This window comes from Stenella coeruleoalba (assembly GCF_951394435.1).
Source record: "Stenella coeruleoalba genome assembly, chromosome: 3".
Taxonomy (NCBI): domain Eukaryota; kingdom Metazoa; phylum Chordata; class Mammalia; order Artiodactyla; family Delphinidae; genus Stenella; species Stenella coeruleoalba.
This window is the reverse complement of record NC_137148.1, coordinates 168,986,272-168,996,921: the sequence shown is the minus strand read 5'-3', so window position 1 is coordinate 168,996,921 and position 10,650 is coordinate 168,986,272. Positions and strand designations below refer to the sequence as shown.

Here is a 10,650-nt window from a genome sequence, read left to right as displayed (position 1 = left end):
GTCTGTGCCTTATTAGGAGACTTGGATATCAAATACCACCCTCCTTAAGGGCCACACAGGGAACGAGGAAGGGGAAGCGAACTTGGGGACACCATAGACAAACCCTGCCCCTTCTTAGGAGTTGGGTGCTTGTCTCTGACTCTAGTAGGGAAGAGGGTGCCAGACATCACCCCTTTGGGGTTCACTGCAGGTCACCAAGGACAGGTAGCACCTGTTGAGCGCCTACTGTGTGCCAGGCATTCTTCACCTATGAACTCATTCAAACGTTGAGCTTTCATCCCCACCATAACCCCTAGAAAGTACACGGCCCCACTTTTACGTTGAAGGCCAGCACAGAGAAGTCAAGTGATCTAGTAGAAGTCACACAGCTTTTTTTTTTTTTTTTCCCCCGGTATGTGGGCCTCTCACTGTTGTGGCCTCTCCCGCTGTGGAGCACAGGCTCCAGATGTGCAGGCTCAACGGCCATGGCTCACGGGCCCTGCCGCTCCGCGGCATGTGGGATCCTCCCGGACTGGGGTACAAACCCGTGTCCCCTGCATCGGCAGGCGGACTCTCAACCACTGCGCCACCAGGGAAGCCCAGTCACACAGCTTTTAAAACATATTTGAACTCAGGCCTCTTACAGATCTGCAAGTTCTCTTTAACATTAAAAGCCACACGTTCACCCTTTGTGGGATATGCGAGGGGGCATGTGGGAGAGGGCGTCCAGAGCCTCCAGACATCTGGGTCTTCTAGTGTGGGGAGGAGGCTGCCCTCCGCCAGGATCAGTGTGCCTTTTTAGGGCACAGGGTGGGTTCTTGCAAACCAGGTCCCCTCCTGTGAGGCAGGGTGCAGGTCCCCACTGCATTTGGCTGTGTGAGGAAGCTTGGGCGGCTTCCTTGGTCTCCATGGAAGCCTTGGTATCCCAGCGTAAAGATGGGGGCGGTCAGTGCTCTCAATGGTCAGGCTCCAGGCGCTGCGACAGGACGGTGAGGACGCGCTGGAACTTCTCAAGACGTGTGGCCCACGGCGCCCCAGCTCCTTGGCTCCCCCAGAGCAGCCTCCTCAAGAAACCAGTGGTCAGGGCCTCTCTCAGCTCTGGGTGGGGCCGGAATCCTGGGGGCGGGGCCAGGTGGGGCTGGGGGCAGGGCCCAGGCAACTGCCTTGCCCCTCCCACAACTGCCTTGTTCCCTCGGGACTTTGACCCCGGAGGGACTCAGCCTGAGATTACCTGGACATCTGGGTAGGGTTAGCCGGGAGGGGGCTCCTGAGTCTGCAGCAGTGGGGGTGGGGTGGCTGAGGGGCTCGGTGGGTGTACCGGGGCAGTCTGTTCCTGGGGCGAGATCCTGGGGGACCCACTTTAGGGGTTGTGCCTGGAGATGGAGCCACGCCCGAGGGTGGGATTTGGGGTCCGGGCCGTCCTTCGCGACAAACTTGGGGGGGGAGGAGGTTGGCCCATGTTGGAGGGACAGGGGGGCTAAGGTCACCAGTGAAGGCAGGGACGACCCAGGTCGGGGATCCTGGAGGCTGGTCTGCCCCAGGGCAGGAGAGGGGTGTGGCTCTGAGCTCTGCGGGGGCGCCGTTCTATTCTACCAGGTTGAAGGTCTGAGTCATTTAGGAGGGAGCTGGGCATTCTTGGTGGCGGATCGAGATCCTCTAGGCGCAGGGCCTTGCCAGGTGGAAGAGTGGGAGTTGGGCCCTGTGGGCGTGGCTCTGGGGGGCTGGGCCGCCCTTTGGGGGCAGTGTTTCCGTCTACACTGCAGGTTGCGGCGCGTGTTAGGGTGAGAACCCCGTGGGGCCGGGCCGTCCCAGTTTGGGTGGGGCTCTGGGAGGCGTGGTGGGAGGCTCTAGTCCCTGGCCCGGTGGGTTTGGGGGCACCGAGTTGGAGCATGAGGGGTGTTCCGGGACCCTCTGGCAACCCGGCGCAGAGGAGGCGCTCACCTCGCAGGCGCCGAGCCGCCGCCTCGCGGAATCTGGGCGCGTCCCGGGCCAGCAGACGCGCCCGGTGCAGGGTGCGCAGCAGCCGCTCGCAGCTCTCGTCCAGGGGCCCGGGGAGTTCCTCGCCCTCCAGCAGGCGCACCGCGGGCGCCACGTGCGGCAACGCCACCTCCCCCGGGTCGCAGGGTCCTGTTGGGGGAAGGGTCTGGGCTGGGCTACGGGCAGAGGGCGGGTCCTAGGGTGAAGGGGTGCGACATACATTGGGCCGAGGCACCCTAGGACAAAGCAATGGTTGGGGTCTGGGTCAGAAACAGAGGCTTGAGCCTGGCCCAGAGCAGGACCGGGGAGTGGCCTAGGGCAGGGGCGGAGCCTGGGACAGAGTGAGGGCGGGGCCTAGGGATTAGTTCCCGACCGAGACTCGCACAGAGGGCGGGGGTTAGGGCGAGGAGGGCGGAGCCTTGCTTAAGGGGCGGAGCCTAGGACCGAAACAACGGGCGGAATGTAAGGCCAAGGTGGAGCCTAAGACAGAAGGAAGGGGCGGGGTTTGGCACGAGACCCAGAGGCCAGAGCCTAGCATAGAGCTGGATGTGAATCAGGGGCCGGGCCTAGGGTAGGGGGCGTGGCTTAGGAGAGAAGCAGGGGCGGGGACCTAAGACCCGGGCGGGGCTTAGGACCGGATTGGGATTCCGCTTAGTTACCACTCATCGAAAGATGCTACTCACCGGCGCCCTCATCCAGCGCCCGCATCAGTGGCTTCAGCTCCTGCTCGAAGGCCAGCGCAGCCTGGGTGTGGCTCCTTCGCAGCTGGCGCCACGTGCGTTCCAACCGCGACACCTGGAGGAAGAGAGCTGAGCCCGCCTCCTCTCCACTTTTTCCCATCACTTGCTCTCTGGCCTCCTCCCCATCCCCGCTTCCTACGCACCTGGGGCATGAGCAAGGCGCCCATGACCGCGGCCAGTCCGGGCAGGTCTCCCGCCGCCCCTGGCCGCAGCGCCAGGGCCAGCTCCACCAGGCCCCTCAGGGCGGCCGCGCGCTCCTCCAGCGGCCCTGCGCAGCCCAGCACTGCCAGCGCCCCCGCCAGTGCCAGCGTCTCGAGCCTGTGGAGGCGGAAGGCAAGGGTCTGGGGGCAGTGGGGAGGTTTGCAATGCGGGGGTGAGGAGGGACAGTCGGTGGCATTGCCCATGCCCCACCTCCCTAGGGGACCGTGAATGGGGAGATTTGGAGACCCTAGGGATTCCAGGTGGCTGGCTCACCTCTCCAGCAGTTCCAACCTCAAGCGATGCCCATGGGGAAGTGTGAGCAGTTCCAGACCAGAGGCGACCCCCATGGCGCCCCGCTGAGCCTTGGTCACTCCCAGGAGGCCAGTCGCCTGGCGATGGGGGGCCAGGGTAAGAGTAGAGAAGTCAAGGGAGCAGGGTGAGTATACAGATGTGAGGTGGGGTTGGCCCTTGTCCTGGCTTCAGCCCCTGCCTGGGGAGGAAAAACCTCTGTAGGTGACCCACCTGGCAATCCACCAACAGCAGGTGGAGAGCGGTGCTCCCAGGATGGTGCTCCAGGAACAGGCCATGGAGAGTATGCAGGACTTCAGTTTCCAGAGGCCGATTCTGGGAGCCCAGCAGGCAGAAGGGGTTGTCAGGTGGGCAGAAAGAGACCTCTGCCTGCGATCTTGCAAAACATCCGTCCTCCTCCTCAGCCTCCCACCATGGTGCCTCTGGCTCTGGGCAGCTGTGGCCAGCAGGTGTTCCCTGGACCCTGGGCACTCGGGGCACCAGCTCACAGTACGTTGGGGGGCATCCAGAGGCATCAGGCAACATCAGTGAGGATGTTCGAGGTGGCTTGGTTGGTGCCTTGGCATGAAGCTGCCCATCAGAGGCCCTGAGGCTGTCAGCAATGGACCCCAGGGGAACGGGCACCTTTAGCAACACGGAGTCACTACCTGTCCGAGGCAGGGCAGATGCAGGCATAGTGGAAGCTCCTGGGTGTCATACAAGAGGGGGTGAAAGAGGTACACAGAGAAGATAGCTGGGAGGGGTCAGTGGCTTCATGGGCTACTAACCTCCTGGTTCATCCACTCATTCAGCCAATAACCAGGTATCCCAGCCTATCTTGGTGCGGCTTTGAAATTGAACAACTTCACCAACATCGATGCTACACACTTACCAATGGTTTGAAAACGAACTTTCTCTGACACGTATGTAGTTTTGCAATTTTTGAATACTACATTGCAAGTTTGAATTCTTTGTTTTTGCCCCTCTGATTGAAGATGGTAAGCCCTGACTGTATGAAATTAAAATGAAAAATGTCATTCAAAATTCACAAAGCTACATAAGCATCAAAGAAACTGAATTTATCAAAATTTCAAATGATGTCTTCTGTTAAGTTTGTGGCATATTTACTTCTGAGGTTATTGGAACTTAAAACTGCACCCAGACTTTTGGGAGACTCTGTATTTACTAAGCATTTAAGTCGACCCTGTTATAGGGGCTCAAAACCTCCCCACGGTTCCCAGCTCGCTCTGAATAAGGGCCAAAGTCCTCATATTAGTCCAAGAAGCCCTCACAGTTTGAGCCCAATCTCTCGTGACTTCCCCCTCACTCCCAGTGTTTCTGCTACACTCACCTCCTTTTGGTTCAGTGAACAGTTCAAACTCTTGTTCTGGCCCCAGGACCTTTGCAATGGCTGTTCCCTCTGCCTGGGTCATTCTCATCCAATTATCCACATCGTTCCCTCCTTCATCTCCTTCAAATCTTTCTCCATGGGACCTCTCCTAACTACTACTTAAAATTGTAATACTCATTACCATTCGCATACTCCTTACTGTGTCCTGCTTTTAATTTTTAACCCAAAGCATACGTAATTGACTCATTTTTGTTGTTCATGGCCCTTCTTCCTCTAGTAGGATGTTGGCTCCACTTGAGCAGGGATCTTTGTCTTTCTTGTTCATTGACATATCTCAGCACTTAGCAGAGTGTCTGGCACACAACGAGGGCGCATGTTGAATTGGGGGGGGGGTGTGGACAGGGCAGTCAGGGTATAAGGGAGACTCCTCCTTTATGTAGGATGGTCAGGATCAGCTGCTTTGAAGAACTCACATTAGATGAGAAGGAGTCAGCCAGGTAAAGATTAGGGAATGGGCTCTCCAATGGTGAGAAGCAAATGCAAAGGCCCTGAGGCAGGAACAAATTTGGAAGGTTCCAGCAACTGAAAGGAAGACTACGTGGCCAGAGTGAGTACGGGATGTGAGAGGAATTATTAGAGAGGTCAGCCGTGGTTAGAGAACAGAGGGCTTCTTGGAATCATCATAAACCCACATTTTTAAGCACCTACAAAGTTCCTTAGTCCTGTGTTTTTTCATCACCATGACAACATTGAGAGCATCACCATCTCTTTTTTCCAGGAGGTTAAGTCACCTGCCAAAGTTCACTTGGGTAGTGAGTGGCAGAGCAATCTCTGAGCTATGTATTGTCCTGGAAGACCCTTACCTGAACCAGGGTGGTCTTCTGTTGGCTGCCCCATATGCTCCAAGCCTGCGGGCTGACTGTCACTCCGCTTCCTAGCCCTGGGGACAGAGATGGGGGAGATGTGTTGTCCTACTCTGCGCAGAGCAGCCCCCATCAACACCCGTAAAACCTTACATCCCATCATTCGGAACCAGTGGATCGCAACCAGGGTGCCTGATACCCCCAGGGGACACTTGGCCATGTCAGGAGACATTTTTGGTCGTCACAACTAGGGGGAGGACGTACAGAGGATTCTACTGGCATCTAGTAGATAGAGGCCAGGGACGCTGCTGAACATCCTACAATGCACAGAACGGCCCCCCACAGCCAAGAATAATCTGGCCGCCAATGTCACTAGTGGACAGTGCCGAGGTGGAGGACCCTGGGGGGTGTTGGGTGTCGTCAGGGAGGTTGGGAGCCTGTGGTACCTGAGTGGCTCTGTCCAAGCCGGGCCGTCTGGGAGGGTGTCTTCACTAAAGCTGCGTCGAATAGGTCCTTGCCGCGTCACTGGCCTGGATGCCACAGCTCCCGTGGCCTGGGACAGTGTACGCTGGCCGGTCACATAGCTGCGAACCAGGGCAGGCAGGCTTGGGAAACGCTCATCCTCCAGCTGAAAGAGGGCTGTGGGCCGGCCTGGCCGGGGGCGCAGGGCCACACGGAACACCTCGAAGTGTAGGACTGAGCCCCGCCAACGGCAGGAGATCACAGGGTGGCCCCCACGGGACTTAGATGCACGAACTAAGAAGTCACCATCTTGCTGGAGGAGGGCCTCAGCCTTCTGGGGATGGAGGACAGGGGCAAGGGGTTTAGGCATAAGCCTGTATCAGTAGTTAATGATGACTCCCCACCCACTCAGAAAAACCCGGAGACTGGATACCATTGTGTCAGACCATTTCTTCTTTTTTCATAGGCATACCTCTGGACTACATTTCCCAGGCTCCCTTGCAGTTAGCTGTCATGTGACAAGATCTGGCCAATGGTATGAGGGCAGAAGGGCTGTGGGGAATGTCCCGACCTGACCAATAAAATTCTCCTGTACAATCCTACAGGCTCTGTCCTGTCAGTTGATGTCTCCAAAGCCCTAGGGGATGGCGAAGACACAGGATGGAAAGGGCTTGGGTCTGACTCATTTTGGAGCTCTGCATCCCCTCAGGTTGTGACATGAACTAGCCCTTAAATTTTTTTTTTCTAATATTTATTTAGGCTGCACCGCGTCTTAGTTGCGGCATGCGGGATCTTTAGCTGTGGTATGTGACTCTTAGTTGCAGCACGTGGACCCTTAGTTGCAGCATGCATGTGGGATCTAGTTCCTCGACCAGGGGATCAGACCTGGGTCCCCTGCATTGGGAGTGTGGAGTCTTGCCCACTGGGAGTGCAGAGTCTTCCCTGGACCACCAGGGACCACCAGGGACCACCAGGGAAGTCACACCCTTAAATGTTGATCAAGTCTGGCTGGTGACATCTTGGGAATGTTTTTTACAGCCACTAGCCAGCACTGACTTATGCAACTTCCAACCCAAGGACATGCACTGAGCTTGCTATGCAAATGTGGCTTCCAGAAAAGCCATTCACTGGGTCCTTCCAAACAGACTGTGGCCTTTAAATCAACCTTTAAAATAATGGTCAAGCAGTCTTATGCCAGCCATGGTGGCTGGTGTGAAAACAGGGGCTGAGGGCCACAACATTGCAGAGGGGAAAAGTGGAGCTGGTGATGGGGGCTGGGGACTGGACAGTATGCACAATGGGCACATGTATAGCCCTTGCTATTTGCCAGGCACTGTTTTAGTTGTAAAATGTATGAACTCACTTCATCCTTTACCAAGGTCAAGAGGTAGGTACTATTATGCCCATTTTACAGATGTGGAAACTGAGGCCCAGAGATATCGAATATCTTGCCCTAGTTCACACCCAATGTGAGTTGTAGGGATGGGACTTGAACCCAGGCTGTCTGGTGCTAAAGTGTGGTGTTTTAACCACTAAGCTACACTGCCTCTCATGATTTGATTGGATACCCCAGGTCCTGGAACTCCTGAAGGTGACCCCTAAGTTGGAGATGAGGGTGAGGAACTTTGGATTGAGAGGGAGATGGGCCCCTGGCGGCCACGGGTGGCCTGGGATCCAGAGAGAGAAAGCAGAGCCAAGGGGTGGTTTGAGGGGTCATTAGGACCCTCTTCAATCCCCAACACCATCCTCAACACCTTCCCAAAGGAAGTGATAATTTAAATATAAGAAGTGACATGCCACACCAACGAAGCTTCAAGACAGTCCCCAGCCCTTGAGCCACTCTTTCCGATAGACCTTGACCCTAAGCCCCTCATCTGGGATCCAGGAGTACCCAGTAAGTCAAAGGTCAAAGGGGTGAGACTCCCCATCAGACGGTCCTGAGGTCCTGCAGGAGGCAGCGGTACCTGGCGGGACAGTGGGCCGTGGTACCAGGGTTGGCCAGCAAAGTCCTCTCCATCCTGTGGCACCTGCATGGAGCTCTCAGGGGTAGAGGCTGCAGGGGCTGTGCTTTGTACTTCCAAAAGGCCCCAGTCTTCCTCATCTGTAAAATGGGAATAGTTACTCCTGAATCCTGAGCATCCGGCTCAGCCCTTCCATGTTCCTCATGGTTCTGAAGACAGCAGCCCATATCTTATTGAACCTTAAAATGCAACTCTCTCTGTATATGCATATATAAAAATATATATTGTATTTTAATATAAAGTATATCCTTACATAAATTATATATAATATATTAAAATATTTAATGTATACTATATAATATTTTAATATAGAATATTTATATTTAAAATATATAAATATAATTATATATAAATATTTATATTTAAAATATATAAACATTTTTGTATAACTATTTATATATTTATACTTTAAGTTAAAGATGTTACCCATAGTCCGATTATATATCTTAATTATAAATTATATCTGAATTATATTTGAGATATATATATATATATATATATCAGATTAAAATCTGGCTATGAGTAACTTTAATTTAGAATAGGCTGTGATTTCATGGAAAGAGTCATGCCTTCACTGGGATTCTTGCAAAGGGAAAAGACCTCTGCATTGCTTTCAAATGTAATGCAGTTTTTTAATGCAGATGACATACTGCTACGTTTTGGCGAAATTTAATTAACAAATTCACTCAAACCAACATTCATGGGGCACCCACTGTGTGCCAGATGCCCCTTCTCGGCACTAGAGACCTAGCAGTGAACAAAACAGACCAGAATTCCTGTCCTTAGGGATGTTCTAGTAGGGAAGACAGGGATTGGAAAAAGAAGTAACTAGATGAGGAAGTATAGGATAGATCCGAGAGACCTAAACAAGAAACTGAAACCAGGGATGGGGTATGAAGATTCAAGGGGTGGAGTTAAGATTTTTCCATAGGGTGGCCCGGGAAGGTCTCTGTTGGTGAACACTGGGAGGATTTTGAGGGAGCAAGCCAGGTGGTTCTTGGGGTGAAAGAAATTGTAGGCTGGGGAGAATTTAATTTACTAAAGTCCATAGCATCTCAGCCACCTATATGCATACTCAAAGATTCTTAGATTGTACAGAAATCTAACCCATAGGTGCCTTTCCAATGTAAGGCCACTTTTTCTTTTTTTTTTTGCGGTACACGGGCCTCTCACTGTTGTGGCCTCTCCCATTGCGGAGCACAGGCTCCGGATGCACAGGCTCCGGATGCACAGGCTCAGCGGCCATGGCTCACGGGCCCAGCCGCCCCGCGGCATGTGGAATCTTCCCAGACCGGGGCATGAACCCGCGTCCCCTGCATTGGCAGGCGGACTCGCAACCACTGCGCCACCAGGGAAGCCCCATGTAATGCCATTTTTAAGGACATGAAAGGGTCATATTTTTGTAGACTTGTCAGCAAATAAGCATTTGCAGATTTTCATATTTTGGAGCAGATCCATTTCCTTATTACTGCAGTCAAATTTAGGTCTCAGATGCTTTAGGACATGTTAATCATGGCGCAGGCCTCAGGCCCCGGTGTGTCTCAAGTGTCTGGTGGAAAAAACTGCCCTGGATGGGAGGGAAGCAAGCGGTTTGCTTTTTGCTTCCCCTGCCCCCAAGATCTTCTGGGCCTGGCGGGGTCTGCAGGGAAATAGCACCCGGATTCTTATGACCTGAGTCAGCTGGGCTGAGGGCCTGAAAGGGTCAGGAAGTTCCCAGACTGGCCCTAGGTGGCTTAAGGGGCGGGGGAGCTGAGCAGAGTGCTGTCTCCCGGTGCCACATACCTGAAAGCCAGGTGTGTCTCCTGGATGCCTGAGCACTTCCTGTTTGTCACCTGGGCCAGGCCCAGCCTTGGTCTTAAGAGTCCCCGGACTCCAGCTTCCTCTGTCTTAAGTGCCCCTTAGTGGGTGTGGTGGTGCGTTGCTGACAAGGCTCTGATTAGTTCAGGGGGAGCTCAGAGGGGGCACAGGTCAGCCACAGGCCAATTAAGTCATCCACCTGCCCTGCGTCCTTTGGAATAATTTCTGGATATCTGGGCAGAAGAGAGAGGAACAGGGCAGAGTCAGGAGAGGGGGTGGGTGAGAGGCAAGCTTGGCGAAAGGAGGAAGGGGATTATTCATGCTCTGTTGGCCACATACACATACACACATGTGCAGGAGGGCAGCCACCTGCACAGAGACACAGGGACACAGGTGGACGCGGAGCCTCAAACTTGAGCAAACATTGACTGGTTGAATGCTTACTGCGTGCCAGGCTCTGTTCTAGACCCTGGAGAAACAGTGATGAATGAGACCAAGGCCCTTCCGGTGGGCAAGACACAAAACAAATAAGCGCAGGATGAATGAAGAAGGTAATATCTAAGGGTGAACAATGAAGGTGATAAAACAGGGAAATGTCAAGGAGGCTGGCTGGGGCAGGCCACCTTAAACAGGTAGTCAGGAGGCTCTCTCCCACCAGGTGACGTAGGAGCTGAGACCTCAGTAGAGGGGAGACAGTGATGCAAAGATGTGGAGAAAGAGCAGTCCAGGTGGGGATACGGCAAGTGCAAAGGCCTGGAGCTTGCTTTTTACATCTTACATCATCAGGGAGGCTGGTGGGGCTGCATGCTGTGAGCCAGGAGTGAAGTGGAGAGCAGTAAGATAGGCAGAGACGATGCAGGAACTGGTGGACCTCGAATTTTCATCTCAGTGGGGTGGAAGGGCAGCTTCGGGACGGGACGGGTTTGAAGTGAGGGAGGGGCACGATCTGGTCTGTGGTTTAAAAACACCGT

The 10,650-nt window shown here is 54.1% G+C and overlaps 1 protein-coding gene across 1 annotated transcript; it reads right to left on the bottom strand.

Moving 5' to 3' along the window:
* Positions 1-824: 824 nt before the first annotated feature.
* Positions 825-8,312, bottom strand: SH2D3A (SH2 domain containing 3A; the record flags this gene model as incomplete). Its single annotated transcript, XM_079918716.1, has 10 exons — positions 825-1,095; positions 1,921-2,106; positions 2,640-2,751; positions 2,840-3,014; positions 3,171-3,286; positions 3,420-3,892; positions 5,400-5,476; positions 5,846-6,195; positions 7,826-7,962; positions 8,309-8,312. 10 exons carry the CDS (start codon positions 8,310-8,312, stop codon positions 935-937), a joined length of 1,791 nt encoding a protein of 596 aa, XP_079774842.1. The 3' UTR covers positions 825-934.
* Between the last annotated feature and the right edge of the window lie 2,338 nt (positions 8,313-10,650).